At 44.3% G+C, this 23,245-nt stretch overlaps 1 protein-coding gene across 19 annotated transcripts in view; it reads left to right on the top strand.

The window, feature by feature from the left end:
• CAPN13 (calpain 13) overlaps positions 1-17,825 on the top strand; it is an 81,016-nt gene extending 63,191 nt beyond the window's left edge. For 17 of the 19 annotated variants that reach the window (XM_064709559.1, XM_064709547.1, XM_064709553.1 and 14 more), the window contains 11 exons: positions 816-976; positions 2,471-2,507; positions 4,047-4,109; positions 5,041-5,098; positions 6,292-6,359; positions 7,797-7,865; positions 8,785-8,863; positions 11,597-11,713; positions 14,763-14,818; positions 15,904-15,949; positions 17,314-17,825. In XM_064709559.1, coding sequence (XP_064565629.1) covers positions 816-976; positions 2,471-2,507; positions 4,047-4,109; positions 5,041-5,098; positions 6,292-6,359; positions 7,797-7,865; positions 8,785-8,863; positions 11,597-11,713; positions 14,763-14,818; positions 15,904-15,930 — 735 coding nt within the window. In that variant the 3' untranslated portion in view covers positions 15,931-15,949; positions 17,314-17,825. The remainder of the gene's footprint in view (positions 1-815; positions 977-2,470; positions 2,508-4,046; positions 4,110-5,040; positions 5,099-6,291; positions 6,360-7,796; positions 7,866-8,784; positions 8,864-11,596; positions 11,714-14,762; positions 14,819-15,903; positions 15,950-17,313) is intronic. The other 2 variants (XM_064709562.1, XM_064709563.1) reach the window with 2 other exon arrangements.
• The last annotated feature ends 5,420 nt before the right edge of the window (positions 17,826-23,245 follow it).

The raw sequence follows: 23,245 nt of genomic DNA on the forward strand, positions 1-23,245 counted from the left end.
GGAATAAGGCTCAAAAGTGAGAGGAAAAAAAGTATTACAGCATTTATTTCTTTGCAGCACTGCCCATTTCTATCTGCTCAAGATGTGACCCATAATACTTGGCAGTCTGTGTACCTCCCAGCCCTCTGTAACACTAGTCATCCTCTTTTTTTTTTTTCCCTTCCAAAATAGCAGTTTTATGTTATTGTCTCCCAAAGGCATGGCTCATAAATAACTCTGCCACGCTGTATAACCATTCTAAATGGAATTTATACACGCTGATATATTTTGGGGAATATGTTAAGGAAGGGTTTTTTATTATGCTATCTTTACATGTCATCATAGTAATAGCTGTTGCATTATATTTGTTTCATCTCAGCAAAAAAATACTGGAATATCAGATGAAAGATCAGAATACTCACTTTTCTTGTGACACTTGCCCATTTGGATTGGGATTCTTGAAGCATTGTCATCTGTGTGACTTGCTTAGAGGCCTCTCTGACCTCTTTGAGTCACAGATCATCTCAGGGAATTTTTTAGCAATAGCATCCATCCTTGATTCCTTCGTGAACTCTGCTTAATGTTAATTGAAGTTCTCTTCAAATCTCCTTAAGCTCATTTTGGCTTCTGTTTCTTTCACTTTCTCCACCTTTGACCAGCTCTGACATGTCCTTGAGAAAAGCCTGTCCCCTGACTGGGCTTTCCAGGCCATGGAGGAGGTCGAGGTGTGATGGATGCAGATTCAGAGAGGTGTGGGGATGGCAGGCTGTGTGAGTGTGCTGCCTGATTTACTCTGGTCCCCAACAGGAAAATATCCAGCTGTTTTTTTCTTTCAGGAGAACTCCAGAGTTCTGGAGCAAACCTTTCTCCAGGCTCGAGATGTGACCAGCTGCCTGACCCTGAGCCCAGGAACCTATGCCGTGGTTCCTGCTGCAGCAGAGGATCAGGAATTCCAATTTCTCCTAAGGATTTTCATAAAGAATCAGGACTACCATGAGTAAGATGATGCACACTCCTTAAAGGCCCCAGAGTCAGAGAGTGCCAGGAATTAACTCTTTGCTATCAAGATAACTGATGTGGCAATTTGCTTTTGGTGTGTCCTTGGAGGGTGGGGAAGGCACAGAGGAGGGTAAAGGTGAGTGGGATCAGGTGTGCCCTCAGCTGCACAAGGGTGGCATTGTAGAGCAGGGCAGGAGCTCCTCTGCAGCCACCAAGGGTCCCAGCTTTGGCACAGAGAGCAATAATTTTGAGATGTGGCCTCTACCCCTGATTGTGGGGACATTTCTCTCTGCTGAAAGGAGCATGGGGAGCTTGTTTTCCCTAATTCTTAGCAGCTGTTCAGTATTTTATTGCATTTAGATTGATCAGGTCCCATTCTGCTCAGAGTGGGACCTGGAGAAGCCAAGAGCAGTGAAAGGCCTTGATCCTTTCACTCAGCCACCTCACAGAGAGGCAGGGCTCCCTCTGGGCATGAGAGCAGCCTTGAAGATAGTGAAAAAATGGTGTCTGAGTCCATGCAAAGGCAGCTATTACCACACACACTCTCACATTGCCAGTGAATGTGGTATTGTTTATATTTGGGTGTGGTTTACTCCAGGTGAGCAAGCTCTGAGTCCCAGCATTCAGCCTCCCCAAATGACCTGCAAGCGTCACTGTGCAGTGCCTTCCCTTCAGCAAGCTTTAGAGTGGATGTGATTGCAGCTCTGACCTCACTGGCCCATATCTCAATAATGAGAATGCTTTCCAGGCTTTGGCCCCTCCCTGGCAAAAACAGCCCAGAACCAAGTGAGGCAGCTCCTGAGTTATGGGAGCAAACACAAGGAGTGTGCGCTGTGGGCTGGACTGCCTTCAGCAGAGTGAGTCATGTGTGAGACAGCTCAGGCCTGACAGTGAGCTTTCCAGGAGAGCCTCTGACCCTCACAGACCTTCCTGAGCTCAGCCAGGTGTGGAGATGACCTTCCAGTGGCTCTCTGCAGCACTTACCTCTACAGGTGTTATAAAAATAGAACCTGGCTTGTCTAACTTCTCTACTGAAAGCAAAACTCAAGCACTCAATGTGATGTCTTAGCAATGGTGACCCTGGCCCAGTTTCAGGCAGGCTGCAGACATTTAGATGTTGCCTTTTAATAGCCCAGGTGCTGTTTTTATTCCTGACTGTTAAGCTGAGCAAAGAGAAAGGAGGTGAAAAATTTCAGTGGCTCAAGGCAGGGCAGCCCTGTGTTCTGTGTGGTGAGGTCAGTCCTGGCATGCTCAGGGTGACACAAAATACCTTTCTATGCTGGAAACTCAGCCCTGTCTGCACAGAGAGACCCAGGAGTGGTGCAGCAGCTTTGTCTCAGCTGGGCCAGGCTGGGCCATGGGTGCTGAGCATCCTGTGGGGCTGTGGGCTGGGTGAGGGCTGCTGCTGGTGCCTGCCTTCCTCCACAGCTACGAATCAGTGCTCTGGAAAGGGCTCTTTTCTCCCAGTTTGATTCTTGGAATTTTTTTCTAGGAACTCAAGCTCCCTGACCAGCCCAGGGCTGCCAATGGTAAGAATCTGGATACTGGTGTAGGTCCTGGTGGTGATCATTTGGTCACCTCTACTGACTCCTCTTCATCTGCTCTTTTCACCCTCTACCACCCACCACTGCCCCATTGTTTGGCACCCTGCAACCTTGCTGGGAGAGCAGAACACCTCTCTGGAGAGATGGGAGGGACAGCAAAACCCTTCCTCTTCTCATGTGTCTGTTTCAGAGCCTGATTTTTGAAGAAAGAGGTCTTATACAGCCCCTTTGTCAGTCTGTCCAGGTGTCCTTTTCACCTCACCATCTGTAACATTTTGACAAACCAAATATAGCAGGGGAGAGAATGCTTAAAAGATTCTAATTTCTTCCAGTGTCTGTAAAATGAGTATATATCTATGGGGGGGGAGAGGGAAACATAATTCCTATGAGTGGGATTGGACATGCCTTCCCTATGGGAATGATTCCCTTTAAGTTCTTGTACCCTGTAAAGCACAGGAGTCCATAGAGATGAGATTCAAATCAGATTTCTGCTGCTTTTCATCAGGATATCTTCAGAGACAGAGACAGAAAGCAAACCACACTTTGAAACTGGCTGCATCTCTAGTTCAACCCCCATTTTGTCCTCTCCAGCCCAGCCACCAAGCGTTTTTTTTAGTTCTTGGTGCGAGCTGTGCACATTGCCAGGGCTGGTCCCACCAGCAAAGCCCTGCCACTGAGAGGCTGCTATTTACAGCCTTCAGAGACACAGATCTTTGAAGCCAGGGTGTGAAGGAGAACAGAAAGCCAAGTCCTTTCCTTGTGATTCATTTTCCAGCACACAATTAAGCCCCATTAGAGGGGTGGTGTAAATGGTGACTTTTTATCTCTTCCCACTGACAAGCTGTCAGTTTACCTGGCTCTTGTCCTTAGCCAGTGTTCTGACTATGATGAATTGTGGTACCCACAGTTTCTGCTCCTGTTCAGGTATTTGGGCTTCTTTGCTGTGAAATGTCTCACACAGAGATGAAGGCATTGGGTCTTGGGCTTAGATTTTTTCTGAAGAATTTATAACATTAAGGATAATTCCACTTAGTGCCTGGTGGATCTTTTCACTGGAAGGTTGGGAAAAAAATCACTTAACCATTGAATTGCAATTGCTCAGGTATAGGCCAAGCTTGTCTTGGGATTGAGAAGGTACAAGAGAAAGGAAAAGTCAGCTTTTCTGCTCTGTTTTCTTGGTTCACATGAATCTTCCCGTGCCCTGAGCAGTGGTCCCAACCAAAGTCCACCAATATGGATCAGGCTCATGTATTGACTCACAGAATTCCACCCTGGATGTGTTCTGTCATCTTCCTTAATCCCTGAACTGCTCCTTCCTGGTTGTATTAGCTGCTAACACCCAAAATATGCTTCTTCCTTCATTGCAGTTGCTCACTCTTAGGCCGCTTTATTTTGAGGGTGTGAAAACTGTAGCCTGTGCTGCACATTCCCTGCCCCTCTAAAGTGCTGTCTGGATCTACAGACTTTTGCCTCTAGTTGTTTTGTAGCTGAATTATTTATGTTTGCTCTTTGTTTTCAATGCAGGATGTACCAAGACAGAACCAGGATAGCTCCTATAAAGCTCTTTTCCTAAGACACGCTAAGCAGGTACCCTCTCTAAAATATATTGTTGGAGAAAAAAAAAAATTAAAAAATCACCACATGTGGACTTGCAGAAAAACTGATCTATGATGTTGATACAAATCCATTTAGATTTTTTTTTAATGTAGCTCCATCTTCAAGTGGATACCCTGAAAATGGTATTGATTGACCTGCCAAAACCCCCAGAAAAATGGGACGTTCAGCTGGGATAGATTGTCTAGTGCCGTATATCAGTGGAATATTGGAGATTTATAGTTGAGCTGGTGATGGGCTTGCATGTGTACTTTCTTCTTTTTTTTTTTTTTTTGCTTTGGTTTGTTTATTTGCTGAAAGCAATTAGAAAGCCTTGGGTAGTCCCCCCCCCCCTCACCAGCATCATTTTCCATTTGCCTTCTCAGCACTTGGAAACCAGACATCAGTCAGCGTTTGAGTAATTGATTCCTGCTCTTTCAGAGCCAAGCTCTGTGTTCACAGGAGATGCTTTTAATGGTTTAATAAACTGTTATAAAGAACTCCTTGACTTAGTCAAGAGGAAAAAAATCGCTGTCAAAAGTCCCTGCACAATGAACCTCTGGCAGTTAATGGTGACATCAATGCGTGAAGGTGAAAACGAGCAGGGCTGCCCTGGGGGTGTCTGGGGTTGGCTGATGGGCAGCACTGCCTGTGCTCCCAGCCCTCCCACACTGTGCCTGCTGTGCTGCCCATCCACAGCTCCCCATCCCTGCAGAGCCAACCCCGTGGGGATGGAAGTGCAGCTGGAGTGGCCCGGCAGCATGGAGAGCCTGGTTGTGCTCCAGAGGATGCTGCTGCTCCTTTGATAGATATAAACAGAGGTTCTTGGCTGCCACAGTGCCTGAGAAAAAAGAGTTTGGGCAAAAGTGACACAGGAGAAAACTTGATGCTCACAGACATCTCTTTGTGCTTTATTTTGCACCAGGGTTCAACTATCGATGCCTCACAGCTGCAACAACTCCTTAATGAAGTGATCTCCCAAGGTAAAGCTTTTGGTGCTTCCCTATCCTTGGACTAGAGTCAATTAGTCACAGGATTTAATGGTGTCCTGATGGTCCTTAAGCAATCCTCATTGTGGCTTCCTGCACTGTGGGATCAGAGCATGAGAGGGGCACAGCTGGGGGCTGGAGCCAGCTCAGCCGTGTGCTCAGCCAGGCTCAAAGTGCTCTTAGGACTTGCTAAATCAGCATAAGTGGCCTTTCTTGTCACTGTCATGTCCCTTGTCTTGGTTTGGAAAGACAGGTGCCTGCTAAGGAAGGCAGGAGCCTCCCCTGAAATGGAAAATGTAAACCCTCCCCACCCCTCCAAATTGCTATAAATTTTAAATTAAGGGGCTCTCAGGCAAAAATATGGGAGCAGGAAATAACAGTTCTTTAATAGGGAAAGGAAAAAAAATAAAAGGATTAAATAAACAATGCAGCACGCTAGAACAACATTGACAGAGTCAGAACCCAACCTGACACCCTGTGGGTCAGGGTGTTGGCAGCAGTCCCATTGGAAATGTGGCTGCAGCCCTCCTGCAGTGTCAGGGGTGGTTCTGTTGGAGCAAGGGGGTTCTGTACAGAAGGATGTATTCTTCCTCTGAAGATCCAGTGGAAGGAGAGACAGCTGCTGTTCTTCTGGGGAATCCCGTGGAGAAAGCCGTGCTGGTGTCTCAAAAACCTCTGGATTATATCTGGGTAGCAACGCTTGGTTCCTCCCTCTGGGTGGAGCATCTCCCAATGGGATGTTATAGTTCTTATCAGTCATGCAGTGACATTCAATAGTCTGTTATCAGCAGTGTCCCCTCCCGAGGGAGGTGTGAATGTGGTCACTCAAAGAAAGAGATAAAGCAAACTGCCCACTTGACAAAGGTAATCTGCCATACAGATGGTGATGGAAAACATCTTGCCTGGAAATCTTCAACATCCCTTCTGTCAGGAGGGAAGTGTTTCCATCCGTGGGCAGGGGCTGTGCAGGGTGAGCCCACACAGGGCACCTGTCCCTGGGGAAGGTAGAGGTGTCTGAGATGTGCAGATTTCCTCAGCCTGGCACAGAGCCCTTGCTTCTCTGTGAGACTCTGAGCCAGAGCTGTGTGAGCCTTCAGCCTGGTGTCCTCCTTGCCTCAGAACAGTGTCCTGATGCCTGTCACAGCCCTTGCTCTTGCTAATTCCTTCTGTTTTGTCAATCCTTGCAGATGAAATGACCAGCCTGGGAGGGAGATTCAGCTTTGATTCATGCAGAGGCATTTTAGCTCTGATGGATGTATCCTTTCAGCAGAAGCAATAAACTTCCCTGGTGCTGCCCATCCTTGCCTTGAGTTATGGCTGAGCTGAGCATCCCAGTGTGAGAACCTGCAAGTAAATATTAGCCCAAATCCCCAATAAATAACTGTTCCACAGTCCATGCAGGACTTTGCTGTGCATGCCCTGGCTCTGCTGTGTCTGCTGCAAGGTGAGGATCAGCCTTCTGCTGCCAGCCAGTTCTTTGCTCTCATTTTGCCCCCTCTGGGGCCTGGCTAAGCTTCACCCTTGGGTGGGGGTGTCAGTTAGAGCTGAGACAAGGAGGCAGGGCAGAGTTGAGGCATAGCTCAGCTGTTCTGTGGTGGTTGCACTGCCTGTGGTGGCACTTCTGCAGGCTGCCAGCTGTGCTGGTGTCAGGGACAGAAACTCTGTCACTGCTGAATGCCAGGCACTGGCCTCACCGGCCATCCCAGAGTGGATTTCCAGTGTATCTTTGCTATTTAGCTGAGTGACTCAGTCTTTTTTACTGTTAACAAGACAACTCAAGAAACACATTTCTGGACATTGTAGAACAAGAGGGCTCCTTGATGGAGACATACATCTCCCTCCTGTGTTCCTTCCCTTGTGCTTGCTCATTGTCTCTTTTCCTCTGTGCCTTGAAAAAGCTTTGAGACATTTTCAGACCTTTCAAAACTGCCAGAGAATGAATTAAAATGACCAGAAGTCCCTCTCTCTTTCCAGCTTTCAGCATCTAGCCAGTGAAGGAGACTTTTCCTCCTCTGTAAAGCCTGTCCTGGGATAAGTGGGCACTGTGAATGCATGGCACGTGCAAAAGCTGACAAAGCCTCTGCTCTGCTGTAATTCAGGATGGATTTTTAATTCTCTAGCCTGCAGATAACCCATGTACAGTGTGACCTATCCTGGCCTGCAAAGCCAGGATCAGCTTTTTTCACTCAGGTTCCACGACAGCAGCATTTGTCTGCTTGCATTTCACTGGTGATGAGTTTTGCTCTCGGGGAGGTTTCATCATCCTGCACTGGGGTGGGTGCTGTGTGTCTGCCCACAACTCCTGGGTGGGGAATGGAGGTTTGGGATCATCTCCTTGTGCTCTTGGCTCCTCAGGGCCTGTTCTGAAGGATCCAGGCAGGGCAGATCCTGTGCAGAGGCAAGGCCATGGGGCCACGTTCATTCACAGGGGTGTCCATGCTCTGGGTCTAAATGTCACCCTGTAGTTAAAGACACCTTATAAATAGAAACCTTTTGTGGTTTGTGAGCACAGGCATGAGCAGCTGTGCAGTGTGACAAAGAAGGTGGATTTAAGCACCACTGAGAGCAGGAAAACTCTTGCTTTTCTCAGCAAGAAATGACCCACAGAAGAGGCTGCATCTTACGTGCAGGCAGCACAAAGCCAGCCAGGTTCAGCCCTCATTAAATGCTCGATCCTTAACTAAATGCACAGCTCAACTCGAACGGGAGGCTCAGCCTGCAGGAGTTCGGGAGCCTCTGGAGGAGTCTCACTAAGTACAGGGTACGGGGGAGGGGGTGGCTCTCTCTCGGGATGCTGTGGATGCTCTGGGTACTTTGTGGATTCTGTGGATTCCGAGCCCCGGGGCTCTCCAGCAGCGGGGAGCAGATGCTCGGTGCTCTGGGAGAGAAGCCTTGCAGAGGATGCTTGCTAATGGGAGAAGCCTTGCAGGGGTTGTTTGCTTTGCTTAGCGGGTCAGAGTTCCCTCCTCTCACGCCAGGGAGGCAGTGGTGTGTGTAAAATGCTCCAAATGAGCAGCCCAGGCTTTTCCAGCACACAGAGCATCGAGGGGAAAGGTAGGAAGGCCAATTAGACTCAGAATCTAATGGAAATCTCCGTGTCTGTGCCACCACTGGCAGTTTTTTTTTTTTTCTTTTGAAATGACTTTTTGAACAGAGTAATCTGAAAAATGTCATTTCCTCATTTCTGCAGTTTCTAGTGGAAATGTAGTGGATCTGATAAAGGCTGGTCTGGGAGAAATGTTTCTGCTCTAGGATAGGCACTGAAAGCAGTGACATGGTATTTGGGGTCCCACTAAATTCTTGAGGGCATGCATGGCCGCTTCTCTGTGTCAGGTCCTTCTCCCTCAGCCTTGGTGCAGGACAGGAGGGATTCCTCAAGACTCAGGTTTGGGTGGGCTCCAATTTGTTCCCTTCCTCTTGAGATGCTGAGACCACCTATTTCCCCATCTAGATAGGGGTGCTCTTCCCACTGTCACACACTGTGGTGTGTTAGGAAAGCAAAAAGGCTTCTGCCCACCCCAAACTGTGGGATTTCTTACACAGTAACATTCTGTCAGAGCCTTCTGAAAAGGGTCACCTGCTGAACTTCTTTGCAGCGTATTTATTAAGGGAGGAGAACTGGTTGTAGTGGTAAATGTGGGTGGTAAGAGCTTCACATCTGCCTTTGCACTGTGTTTTAGGAGATCTTCTTCAGGGAAGACAGGAACCATTCTGGATTTCTTGATGTTGCTGAACTGGAGAATGCCATACAGGCAGCAGGTACACCCAGAGGGGCTGAGAGCTCCCCTTGCTTTCCCTGGGGCACTGAAGGAAAGAATGAGAAAGAAATAGGAAAGGAAAAAAAAGATTTTTGGGGAAAAAACGGCTTGGATTTCCCAGAGATGCCGGTTAGATCACAGCTCTGCTGAGAGGTCTGTGCTGGGGAACCAGCAGAAAGATGCAGAGAAGTGCAGCACTGGCCAGAGCTGCTTTCAGGTCATGGATGGAACATCCAGCAGCGAGGGAAGGAGAGAGGAAGAGTGGATTCCTGCACTTGCCTCAGTTCCTGCAGTTCCTCTCCAGGGCAGTGACTAAGTCTAGAAGGGAAAGCCACACTGACAGGCATTTATTTAGTTTGCACTGACCTCTGTTGGCTACTGAGTGTGAAACTCTCAGTGACTGCACACAAATGAAGCATTTCAGCTGAGTGGTCTCAAAGGAGATTTTGTGCATGCAGTACACCTCTGACACAGCCATCCCCTTTGAATTGTGCACTAGAGCAGCTCCCATTTGGCTTCTGGAGCTCAGAGAGGTGCTGTCCCAGGAGGAAACTGGTACAGAATTGCTATCCCTGGAAGCCATCAGCTGAGGGGATGCATATATAATTTATTTTTGCTGCTGAGAGCTGGGCAAAGCTCTGTCTGAGCTGCACCTGCACTTTTCAGACAGGTGATCAGCACCTGTCTGAGAAGTGCAGCACGGGTGTGCCAAATGGCAAAGGAGAAGTTGCCATTCTGTGAGAAAGATGCTAAAGTGTAAAACTGGGAGGAAAACTGTGCATGGAAAAGTCCTGCCAGCCAAAACAATGCAGCTGTTTGAAGGCATAAAAAGGCACTGTCAAGTGGCAAATTCAATACATGTTTGACTAGAAGTAGTTCTGAGTGGGGAAGAAAATTACAAGCTCATTCTTGCTGCCCTCTGAGCCAGACATCTGCATTTGGAATCTGGCTTGGCAATGGGATGATCCCTGTCCTTGCCTCTGAGCAGGAACCCCAGAAGGGGTTTGGGAGCTTAGTGCTACCTCTGGGAATGGTATTAATGTATCTAAATCCAACTCCTAGCCAGCTGTTCCCTGAAGTGTTCAGTGTGTGCTTAATTTTCACTGTTTTCCTAATGCTTCCAATAGTAATAATAATGGATCAGAGTAAAGCAGGCAGCTGCATTAACAGCAGTGCTGCCCTGAAATGCAGTAGTTTTGGCCTGATGTATTTACAAACTCCTCTCTGGCAACAGCAAATTATTCAAAATAATTTTTATAAATAGGGAAACATCAAGTCAGTAGTTAATACCTCGGCCAAAACCAGAGGGAGGAATCCAGCAGATAAAAAGTTTGGGAAGCAGTCTTACAAATCAGCTGAAAAGTCTTGGGAACAGAGAGGGCTGACCCTTCAGTTTTGTTGATGAGGTTGATTGAGAGATGTTGCCAAGTGAGCAAGTGTATCCCAGACTGACCAGGCCAAATTCTTGGTGTTTTTTTCTAGTGTAAGGCTTGACTGTAGCATCCCGTAAGTAATATTTACTGGAACCTGCTCTCTGGAGAGAGTTTGATTGAATTCCTACTGTCTTCAAAAGCTTAAAAATAGAATTCATTGCTCTCTGCTACAGTGGTTTAAAACCAGACTCAAAGAAGACAATTAATTAGATTAATTTTTAATTACTATCTTTATGTCATTTGAGAAGAATATAAAATCATGTTTACCTTAATTTGAAATGTATCTTAAGCCCAAATGTATTTCCATTCTTTAATTATTCAGCATAATGTACCTGCTTCCTGCTGGAGACCTCCAACTAGGCTCATGCAACCAGAGTTTGTCAATGGTGGTACTAAACCACTTCCATCTCTCTCCCTACACAGGTGTAGAGAAACCATTTCTTTTATTTCTGCTTTTCAACTAATTTAGCTCCATGATGAGTTCATTTAAAACTGAAAAGTTCAGAGCTGGTTGAAAAAGCAGGAAAGTTACTTCACATCCAGCTGAGCTACTAAAACCTGGAGTGAGCAAATGAGACTTTTCTGAAGTCTCAGAGAAGGCATTAAACCAAAGCTATCAGTCCAGCTCTCTGCAGAAAATTTCCCTTTTGTTTTGCAAATCAGCTTTTAGTGCAAAATATATTTAAATCATTCCTCTCATATAGCCAGCACATTTAGGATAGTTTTATTTAACTAATAAAAGAATCATTCTAAAAAGCAATTTTTGTTCATTCAATTGAATACCGATTTCCATCCAAACAGACTGCGACACAAATACTGAATAATCAGCTAATAAAAAAGAAATGCACCCTTCACCATTTTCTAATAGAAGAGAAAATGTAAAAATTAAGAATCCCAGGCATGCTATGCAGCATAATAGCCTGAGCATGCAGCAATGCAGCATCTGCCTCTTTAGCGGAAAGAGCCGGTGGTATTGGAAATGCTACACTCAGACTTTTACAGTTATGAGCCAAAGAAAATCACCCTTTCTTATAGAAAATAAAAGCTAGAAAGGCAAAGCAAGATAACACAAGATTAGTGAGCTCAGTGTTTGCAGCTTGCTGACTTAAGCCACGATGGGAGTCAGCAAGTGAGCCGACTTTGGTTTTCCATTACCCAACCCCGACTCTTGGGCACAAAGTGGGGGAAAAGCTGTCCAGGGGAGGGCTGTGTGACAGGGGAGGGGGCTGAGGGTGTTGCTGGCAGGGTGCAGGAGGCCAGCAGAGCCACTCCATCCTCTCCCAGCGTGTTTCCCCCGGCAGGTCTGTCCGTGGACGTGGTGCTGCTGCGGCTGCTGACGCTGCGCTACGGCGACAGCTCCGGCAGGGTTGGGTTCCGCGACTTCGTGTGCTGCATGCTGCGCCTCGACACCATGAGCCGTGAGTGCCAGCCCTGCCAGGGCCCCTGCAGCAGGGCAGACTGCACACCAGCCCCAGAGAGGGACAAGGGACACAACATGAGGTGTAATCATACTGGTCTAACAGCGTAGTTCAAGTGACGCAGCTGCCGCGAGCCCAGGTGTGGCCCAAGCTCTTTGGGCAGCCGGCTTGCCAGGAGCTGGATTTATCTCCTGTGCACTGGTACAGAAAATCTAGGTGGCCCCAACTCTGGGAATGATTGGCATCTGACTCCATTGATTCAGAATGCTGAACAATTGCTTTATTAAAACTATATTATGTTTTCTTACTATGTTACGAATCACAGAATAACGAGGTCGGAAGAGACCTCTAAGGTCATCGAGTCGAACCTTTGCCCTAACACCTCAACTAGAGTATGGCACCAGTCTTTTTTTAAACACATCCAGAGATGTTGATTCTACCATCTCCCTGGGAAGAGCATTCCAGTACTTTGTTATTGTTTTGGTGAAAAATTTCTTCCTAATATCCAACCTCTACCTTCCCTGACATGGCTTGAGACTGTGTCCTCTGGTTCTGTCAGTTGCTGCATGGTTATATTAAAACTATATTAAAGAGACACTATACTATACTACAAAGAATACTAAAAAATACTAAAGAATACTAAAGAATACCAAAAAAAACTTGTGACTGTCTCCAGACAGCCAGGACACAGCCTTTGAGCCAACTGGCCAAGGAAACAAATCAATCCTCAGCAGAATCCAATTGACAAATCACTTCAGGTAAACAATCTTCCTAACGCATTCCACATGTGCAAAAACGACAGGAGCAGCAAGTAGAGATAAGAATTGGTTTTCTCTCCTTCTCTCTGTGCTTCTCCATGAAAAAACCCTGAGAGTGAAAAATTATGTCTGTCTCTCTCTTCAGAGAATGTGAATGACACACAGGAGCAACCAGCTGCTAGGGAGTAGTTCAGTGTTTAGTCAAGTTCTCTCAGTTTTTTGGTAAGGAGAAAGTCCAGCATCCTCTGTGGATAAACAAGCCCAATCCCCATGTTGCATCCAGCTATTGCCTGGCACTTGCAAGGAGGGAGTGCCTGTAAAAGAGCTTTTGCCTGAATGGAAATGAAATTGTGTTTTACAAAATCGTAATTTTTGCTACTCTAATAATAAGCATTTTGACTGGAAATATTGGTAGTCAAGCCAGCAGCTGTGACCCCTGTGCTAGAACATTGCTACAGCAATTTATTTCATCTTTGGAATGAGCTGGGTTTCAGCAGTGCATGGAAAGGAGCATTCATTTCCTCCCATGTGTTTGTAGCACTGATGTTTAATGGGCCAACAGTGGTCAGCAGATCTGCTTGGATGACACTGCTGAAAATCCCATTTCAAGGGAGTGCAGCAGAAACAGCTCTGAAAGCGTTGTAAAATCAGAGCGTGTCCCGGTTTTAATGCTTTCATTAAAAAAAAAAAAAAAAAAAAGAAGCTTGTAAACACCCATTTTTTGCAATTATACATGTCACTTGCTATAGATGAAAGTTTTTATGCCTAAATTAGTGCCATAGAATTTTTTTTTTGTTTAAAATAGATCCTTTTACATTTTAAGAGCCAATGTAAAGACAAATCCTTTGCATCCATGTGGAAAGGAGTATCTAAAATTTCATTGCTGTCTGTAATGAGAATCTTAAAATGCTTTCCAGTCTTTCAGTTACCACTTTACAGAGGGTTTAATGTGGAATACATTTCTCAAACTTTTTAGATCGTGGTGAATAAGTTTGTTACAGGAGAGGATAAGGGTGCCAAGTGGGAATAAAAGGCAGCCAACATTTATGATGATGTGAATGCAGCGGGGAAGATAAAATCTGTCCCATTAAATCATTATTCATCCTTTCAAGATAGCCAGAGATGAGACCGAAACCAAAAGCAGCATCTTCTTTGCAAATTCTATTTAACTGGAGTTAATGAAGCAGTAAAGAAGCACTTACCTCTGCCCAGAGGAGGTAATTTCAGCGCTGCCACTTTTTCCTAAAAAGACTGCTGGGTGCAGCCCAGCCCTGCATTTGCAGCCTTGTCAAGGCTCTGGGTACAACACAGGGATTTCCTTGTTCTGTGCCTTTCTTCAGAGCAGTGCAGGCTGGATGTGCCACCTTTCCTCCCTGCTTTGGGCCATTCAGGTAGCTCTGGTGGCCTCCTAAGGGCCAGATGAGCAATGAGCCCTTGTGCCCTGTTCCCACCCTCTCACTGCAGTCTGGGCACGTTTCAAAACACCTGTAATCTCACAAAGTCTTTTCCATGCAGGGTGGGAAACTCCAGGCTCCCAGAGAAATGTGTCATTCAAGGATAGACAGACTTAAATTTGTTTCAACTTTTTATTGCTGTTATAAGAGCATATTTCTAGGAGAAAAGTAATTTCAAAATAAATAAAACCCCTCAAAATACTGTGTTTTGAGTTTATCCAAATGCTTGGGTTTGAAGGCTTCTCCTAGACATACTGCAATATAAATATGCACATAGAATAACAATATTTGAATAGATTTAAATTTCCTGATGGCAAAGTGTTCTGTCAAAAAAACTTTCAGCAATGTTAATTTCAAACTCTAGCTGAATAACAGCAGCATCTGCATTTATATTCCCTGCAAAAAGCTTGCAAGGCATACTAATGACTTCAAGAGAACCACTTTCTTTAGGGCACACTGTGATCACTCACTGCCAGGGAGGATGGAAAAGGACCAACAGAAAGTTTCCCTGTGGGAAGATGTGTTTCATTAGTTCACCATCCTCCTGTCACTCCTCAGGCAGGAAAACAATTGAAACAAAATATGAGAGGAGATGAAGGCAGCCACATGGAGCACTGCACACTTCTGCCAAATTCTGGCCCCAAAATTGGGATCCCTTCCCAGGCTGTGATCCGAGGGCCAAGGCGGGAGGGGTACCCAGCACAGAAATGAGATGTGGCCAGGCAGAGCATCCCAGCACAGGGACTGCAGCTCTGCTGCTCACCTGCCACAGCCTTATGTCAGAAGCAAGAATGCAATGTATTCTCATGAAATAAGGTTTTTTTGTTCTGCCCCTAGATGCATTCCAAAACTTAGCGGAGGGCGGATCACAAATTTCAATGACAGCAATAGAGGTAAGAATGCTTCTCCTCTCCTCTCCTCTCCTCTCCTCTCCTCTCCTCCTCCAAAGTGGGAGCTCATTTTATCAGAAGGGTGAAGTTAGAGATGATGTGTGATGTGTGTTGCTTTTTTGTTGCTGGTTTTGTTGCTGGTTTTTGTCCCAGCAAATGGTGGTGGAGGTTTTGCCTGGCTGGAAGTGCCTCCTGTGTGGGAGGTGTTTCCCTGGGGTTCCCTGGCCCCACTGGAGCACAGCTCCATCCATCCCTGGCCAAGGCATGGAGTCTTCCCTTACTGACACCAGCCTGGAAACATTGCTCAAAGTGACTTTGAGGAAGTGACAAAAAAATAAAATAAAAAAATCCATGCCCTATTTCTTACTGCCCCATCTGTTAATCCTGAATTGCAAAATATCTTGGTTTTAAGAAAGAAACAGCAGACAAATGCTTGCTGCTGCTGTTTGTCTTAAAAGCACAGCCTGAAGGATAGCTCAGTGAATGGGGATACATCAGGCTTTTTATCAGCTAGTCTGAAGCAAAAATCCTGCTGTGCTCCATAGTGATATGCCTGAGTACTGCATTTTATCAGTCTGGGGACTGTTATTTGACAACCCAGTGTTTAAAAAGGTTTTTTAAAACAGCCTTTTACAATCTCACCAGCTCCTGTTTACACTCTGTGTCTAGTGCAGGGCCTCATTGTTTTAATTTTTTTTTTTTTTTTTTTTTTTTTGCACCAAGGGCAGAGCACATTTTGCAAGCAGAGGACCTGGGCCTGTTTTATAGGGTAGTCTGTAGGACAACCAGGTTCCCAGAAGTTGCTATCCCTTCCACTTGCAATCAGGCAGGTGCCACAACTTTCCCAGGAATTGCTCCTGCTGCAGCTGCTGCAATAATTTATCATGGAAAACAACATATGGAAAGAGTTTCTGGGTCTGAATTGTAATAAGGGAAAGAGGCAGTTCCAAAATCCCTCAAGTATCCTGTGCAGTACAAAAGGATAGTTGGAGGTCATTGGGTCACCCCTGAAGGTCCTGAGACAAGTATGAAGGTTTGGTGTATACCATTTCTGTCTAAATGCACCTTTTCTTCTCCTTTTTTATCAGTGGCTGACCCTTGTCATGTACACCTAGAGAGATGCCAGAGGTCATGGTAAGAAATCTCCTCAATGCTGACAAGAGAGGGTGGGGCCCTTGCAGGGAGCTCAGTTTTGGGGGGTTTTGAGAGAAAAAGCTGTGAGAGAAAGAAGGAAAGAGGTGAGACCTGCAGCATGAGAAGGGCTGTAAAGGGAATTGGACTTTGGGCTGTTTTTTTCCTGGGGAATTGCTGGTGGCCTTACCAGTCAAGCAGACCACCAATGGCTCAGCTAGAAATTTGCCCCCACCTAAGACAATAGATGAGAGAGCAAAACTTTCCGACTTTTACTGCTTGGTTCCCCTGAAAGACTCTGCCTTTTCCTGCAGAGCTTGTGCTGTTCATAGATCCAAGAGCCATCTCGGCCATGGTGCTTCTGCCAGCCCTCTGTGATGCAAATGTCCCAGCTGCAGTGTTAAAGTGTTAGTGCTGGTCCCAAAGAAGAAAACAGAGAGGAAACCCTCAGTAAAATGTGCAGTGGAGGGGCAGCTGACCCTAGGAATTTGTGGAGCATCCTTGGGCAAATCAGACACTTTCCTTATCAGCCCAGACCAAAAATGGAGTAAAAACCTCAAACCCATTACATTCTTTGAAATCCATTCACTGCATCCAGCTAATCCTTCCTATAGACATTGGATTCCACTTGTGAACAACACAGGAGCAGTAAATGTGATAAGAATTGTGTTTTTTTCTCTGAGGTTCAGAGAATGTGAAACCCAGAAATATTCTTGGGGAGAATTGTGCCTTGCTTTTCTCTGTAAAGAGAAATGTGGAGACGCTGTGATGCCTTCACTCCTGAGCTCTGCCTGCAAACAGTTGTTTGTTTGAAAGTCTGCCCTTTGCATTCAGAGCTGTGGACAGTGCAAACCTGCATTTTGATGTGTTGGTGTGTGGAAACAGAATATTCACAACACTGCACTCAGCACAAGCACTGCAGACTGTCATTAGGTAAATATGAGAAGGACCTCACCTTTGGAGATGAAGTTGCTTAAATTATTGCTTGCAAATTATATTCATAGTCTATTTAGTAATCTTTTTTTTTTCCATGAATGATTCATAAACTGATCATAACTTCTGGGAATATATAATTAATCATAATTTTCACTTACTGGTTTGGAATGAAATCCTGCCTGCAGGGTGTTTATAAGCAGCTCACTTGAGCAATTTAGCAGACACTTGCAGGTGGAGCCTGGGCAGCTGTGGCACAGGACCCTCAGAGGATCAGAACTGTTAAAACTGGAGCCTAACTAACTGTGATTGATGTGGGAAAACACACTTGGCATTCTCTGAAAAAATTCTCTTGGCAAAAATATTCCCATTGGAGATTCCCAAAGGCTGACCTGAAGCTGGCTGTGTTCTGAGTCCCTTTACCTCTGTTTCAGGTGACTTTTCTTCCTCCTCAGCAGATCAGTGCCCAAGGCCATCCCAAACAAAAGCCATCCACAGAATTCTTGAAAAACCACAGTGAAGGAGTGGAGCCAGGTGCCCTCCTGCTTGGTGGTATTCCAGGCTGCTGGGGTGAAGAGTCCTTTCCAGGCAAACTGGAGGTGCTTGGAGAAGGAAGAATTGCTAATGGAAGTACTCCATGGGCAGGCTGGAAGTGTTGGCTGTGATCTCCTCTCATCTTCCTGTAAATAGCACAGAAGTCAGGAACAGCTCCATTAACTCCACTATGAAAAATAACAGAGCCATGCCTTTCATGTGAAAGGAGCATATAAGATGTAGGTTACAAAAACTATTAAGAGAGAGTTTTATTTTAATTATTTCTTCATTTTCTTCCGTGCCATTTATAAGTGCCAGAAAATTATTGAAGAAATTAGTCCTAATTCATAAATAACGCCAGAATCTTTTTAGTTTTCTTTGTACTTTTTATTAATAAATTAGTGGGAAAAAATTCTTATGCATTTTTGAGTTCATGAACTATAGGGATTCCATTTTATTTGCTACAGAAATGGGGTGGCATTTTAGAGATGTAGAACAAATTGTTCAGTGTTTTTTTCTGACTTCCAGAATCTATATTGGGACTGTTTGGGAGTAGAAAAGTTTATCAGAACTGCATTCTCTTCCTCTGTCCTGATGTTTTTAAAAATGTAGGGCTTCTTCAGACATAATTCCTGCTCAAAAATTTAACTTAAACCTGCACAATAACTGTAACCTTTCTGTACCCACACATGAACTTCACCTTCATACATTTTTATCATGGCATTAACAGCGAATTTAGTGATCTATTCCACTCAGATATTAAAAAAAAAATGAAAACTCTATTTGTGAAAATGCCAAAAAAGAAGGAAAGAAGGATGTCAATGGATTAAAGAAATCCCAGGTTGCCATGGCAATATAATTCACACCATGCCTCACCTAGACCTTCTACACAGGTTTCCATTGAGGCATCCACACATTAGCAACAGATTTACCCATTTGCCAGGCAGATGTTGCACACTGGAGCAACAACTGTATCACCAGGTAGAGATGAAACCCAGATTTTTGTTGCCATGAGGACAGTCTGTGCTGTGTCACTGCCTCATTCACAGCTTGGAGAGCATTACTCATGTAGGTACATCCTGGGCAAGAGGGGCCACTGAACCCACTCTTCCACTGAAAATTAGAGCAAGGGGAAATCAGTAAAATTAGACTATTTTAATATTTTTCGTTAATTTTTGAACAAACTGATTCCTTCTCCATAGCGAGACTTACACATCCCACCTGAAATTGTTAATCACTAATTAAGCCCTCTGCAAATGTTGGCAAAGAGAGGAGATAAAAAGGGGGCCATGGGAAAATAAATATGCTTTGCTAAAACGGTTTATTAGTAGAATCATTTCAGAGAAAGGTTTATGTAGCTTAGCCTGGGATAATTAAAAAACTTCAAGTACTTCTGGAAGAAGTTCAGTGGTGCTCAAGATGGCTCAGACCTGCTGGGAACAAGCTCTTTGTAGCTACAGAGAAGTCATCTCTGTTCAAGTTTCAAAATTCAAGTCAACTGCTTTAAATACTTAAATTCTTCCTGTGTGAAAGTCTCATCTACAAAAATACCAAGCCATTAAGATTAATCTTAAAAATCTTAATTTGCAGCCCGTGTATTACTTCTCCTTTTGTTGAGATGCATAATTGCCTTTCTGTGGAAGGCAATTCCGCTTGTCAGGAGACCAAGATCCTTGTCTCATAACTCAGCCTGGCCACAGACTGAAATTTCTCCTTTTCAATGAAGAGCAGGCACAGCCACCAGGCACCCCTGGTGAGAAACATCACCTGTCCATGATCTGTCTCCCTGTGAGCTGCTGGGGCTGATGCTCTGGATTGACCCCAGGTACAGAGGGCACCTTCAGCTCCATCCCACCAGCCTGTGTGTGGCTCTGCCCTCCCAGGGACCAAGGCATGGCCCCTGTGGCTTTGCAGGCAGGATCTGCAGGCTGATCCTGCGCTGGGGCAGAGCAATAACTCACTGCTGTCAAACCGAGCATGGCTGCCTGTCTGTGGCACTGGAGGAATTGGTATTCCACTTGATTTATACCTCCAACCGAGCTAATTAAGCAACAACTCAGGAGGAATCCATCATTGTGACAGACTTGTTGATTAACCATCCCACAAACAAAGTCAAGGGTGTTTGGTAGCCTGAAGAAAAAAAGGGTCAATAAGGGAGAAAAGCAATGATTTGGCCATAATACAGTGGTGACTGTTATTTCCAAAAGCAACAAGAAGCTTAATACATTTCACACATACTGGGGCCAACACTGAAAACAAAGGCAGCTCAGATCAGTGGGGTGTTAGATAAAAGAGAGAAAACTTCTACATTTCATTTTTGTGTGATTAAGCTGTGAAGGCCAACTTTATGGGGATGGTGCCCCCTATTAAAATCTTCAGGCCCCTTCATCTGTGTTTGCCAGCTCTGAAATGTGAGTGCAGTCCCCATGAGGTTTCTGGCACTTGTGAAGGCTCTGAGATCCATCCAATTATGATAATATCCTCTCTAATTTTTTTGATTAAAATCAGTTCCTAGTCCTCAGGGACACAAGCCTGAAAAGCCCTGAGAGAATCTGCTGTTAGAAATGCAAGAGAAGGACCTGGAACAAATGCTCTATTTTTAAATCTTCATGAGGCCAGTGCCCTCAAGAGGGTAAGAAGCAGGCTGAAGCAGATGAGATTAGTGATGCTGAGCTGCCTAGCACAGGAGATGGGATACAGAGCTGATGAAATTAGGTAGGATCTAAGCCAACCATTAGCTTTAGAAGGACTCTGGTGCAGAGTGGTGACAGCTGACCCAGCAAGAATAATCTCTGCATCTCTGGATCTTGGAGCCCTCCTGCTTACTGCCCTTCCCCTGAGACCCAAAGGTCCCATATCTTATATCTGATGTGCCCAAATCATGCCAAGGTGGTCAGAGGAGGAAGTTCTCACATGTTTTACCTACAGGGTCTGATTCCTGAGCCAGCAGCTGGGTTAAGGCTCTCCCATGGCCAGCTTTGGAGCAACTGGACCTCCCTCTCCACATCTGCCTCTGCCTCAGGTGTCTCACAATGAAACTGCTGCTGCAATTTATAGAGAAAAACCAATAAAAAATTTCAAGGGGAAAAAAAAGGCTCATTATTCCATAACCACATGCAGGGCTGGAGAGGGGAAAGCTGGGTGAGACCCTGTGGCATTTTTAGGGTCCCCTGTGGCAGGAAGGAAATGATGAATCTGACTCCATGTTCTTAGAAGGCAATATAATATAATATAATATAATATAATATAATATAATATAATATAATATAATATAATATAATATAATATAATATAATATAATATAATATAATATAATATAATATAATATAATATAATATAATATAATAGTATTATATTATATATGTATTGTATATTAAATATTATAGATTTATATTTATATAATATAAAACCTAATATAAAATAATATAAAATATTATAATATACTATATTATAATTTTTATTTTACAATATATTCTATTATATATTCTAGTCTATTCAATTCTATTAGTTTATATTATAGTAGTTTATATTAGTTTATATATAATATAAATATAATTGTTAATATATAAAATATAATAATATAATATAATCAATTATAATATAATTGTATTATATTATATTATATTATATTATATTATATTATATTATATTATATTATATTAGCCTTCTAAGAACTTGGAGTCAGATTCATCTTCATAGGACCCTGGGGACTTCACCCGAAACTTAAGGACAGCAAATTGGACAGAGGACAAAAAGTCCTGCCTAAGCAATTTACTAGAAAAAGAAGAGAACAAAGGAACTAATCACAACTAATTGTGAGGTGCTTTTCCAGGAGCAAGAGCCTGTTGCCTCTGGCTCGTTTTTTCTCTGTATGGAGCTTTGCTATTTTTACTAAAATTTTTCTGTTTTCAACACTACCACAGAAGCCATCCCACTAATTTTATGCCATCTGAGGTAGCTGAGCTATCTTGGGTGTGATACAGATCCCCAAGAGCTTATAAAACCTGTCTCAAACAGATCATTATATCAGGTACTTTCTCAAAAAAGGTACTTGTCCTTCTCTGAGTAGGAAGCAGATGGAAGTTCTGTCAAGAGAGACCCCTCCGCACATTCAGGTGCCTCACCAGGGGCACAGACAAATATTGGGATAATTTCTCATTGGGCGGGGGATGCCAGCTCTATTTGGCACTATGGAGCTTTGCCTTAGCACCTGTCTTTAGGATTTCTTTGCTGCAGGGCTGCAGCTGAAACATTTCCCTCTTAGCTGGTGTGAAAAATGCCAGTCACTTGTTTTTTAAAGTTTTAAAATTTTAATAGTAATAAAATGGTTATAAAAATAGCAATATAATTAGAGTAATAAAAATTTTGGACAATTTTAATTAGGACAATATGAGACCATAAAAACAAAGAGTTACGGATATCCAGGTACCTCTTTCTGGGCAAAATAAGCCCGAGAAAGGACCCACGTTAACAGAGGATTAACCCTTTAAAGCAACAGCCTGTTGCATATTCATACACCTCATCCATGATGCATAAATTCCATTCAAACACAGGATTCTGTCTGGTCAGTGTCAGCTTTTTCTTCCTAATCCTGATGGCATCCTCAGGAATGAGCGAGGCAGGAAGAAATTCATTTCTTCTGATAATGGAGCAATAAATTCCCTTTCTCTGAAAGATTTGGGTGTCCTGTGGCTGCTACCTCAATGCGAGTCCTCTCTTTAAAAAAAAAAGTATCTTACATAGCACAGTTTCTATTTTAACATTATGTTATAACCTAAAACTCTATTTAACACACTACTTAAGAGAATTAATACAGCATAACTTTCTAACATTACACATATAATATTTATTTTTTATATTTGCGAAAAGCCAATCATAAAATATGCATTTTTCACACCTGGCAATTCCTCACATGAAATACTTCAGCTGCAGTTTCTGGCTGCACTCCTCGCGCCTGGTCCCACCCTGCATCAGCTGCACATTTTCAGCCCTGGGTAGGGCAGTCCCAAAGCACAGCAGCCTCTGCGCAGGAGGTTTCCCGATGCCCCCACCAGGCTGCCCATTGCCCCCCCGTGTCCCTGGTGCCAGCTGTGCCACCAGGATGTGGCTCTGGGGTCCCTTTCTGCTGTCTGGCAGTGACATCTAGAGGCTCCCTGGCCTCAGCTGCTGCCTCACTGCTCGCAGCTCTTGGCACACGGAAACCTGCTCCTCACAAAGCCCTGCAAGGGCTGGATGCTTCAAGGAAGGAGGTGCAAGCCTTAAATCCAAGTCCTTCCCGTGCCCCTACTTCCCCAAGCCACGGTGGGAAGGATTTTTGTTGTTGCACCCCAAGATAAATTTGATATTTTTTCTGGGATGCCAAAGGTCTGGGAGAGCCAGTCCGTGTCCTTTCCCTGAGAGAAGAACTGGTCCACGCAAGGCTGGTGCTGATTAAATGTGAAAAATGAATATTTTATGATTGGCTTTTCGCAAATATTTAAATGAATATTATATGTGTTGTGTTAGAAAGTTATGCTGTATTAATTCTCTTAAGTAGTGTGTTAAATAGAGTTTTAGGTTATAAAAAATGTTAAAATAGAAACTGTGTTATGTAAGATACTTTTTTTTAAAGAGAGGACTCGCAGTGAGATAGCAGCCGCAGGACACCCAAATCTTTCAGAGAAAGGGAATTTATTGCTCCATTACCAGAAGAAATGAACCTCTTCCCACCTCGCTCAGCCCTGAAGACACAGTCAGGACTCAGAGGAAGAAGCTGACACTGACCAGACAGAATCCTGTGTTTGAATGGAATTTATGCATCATGGATGAGGTGTATGAATATGCAACAGGCTG

This window comes from Zonotrichia leucophrys, chromosome 3 (assembly GCF_028769735.1).
Source record: "Zonotrichia leucophrys gambelii isolate GWCS_2022_RI chromosome 3, RI_Zleu_2.0, whole genome shotgun sequence".
Classification (NCBI taxonomy): domain Eukaryota; kingdom Metazoa; phylum Chordata; class Aves; order Passeriformes; family Passerellidae; genus Zonotrichia; species Zonotrichia leucophrys.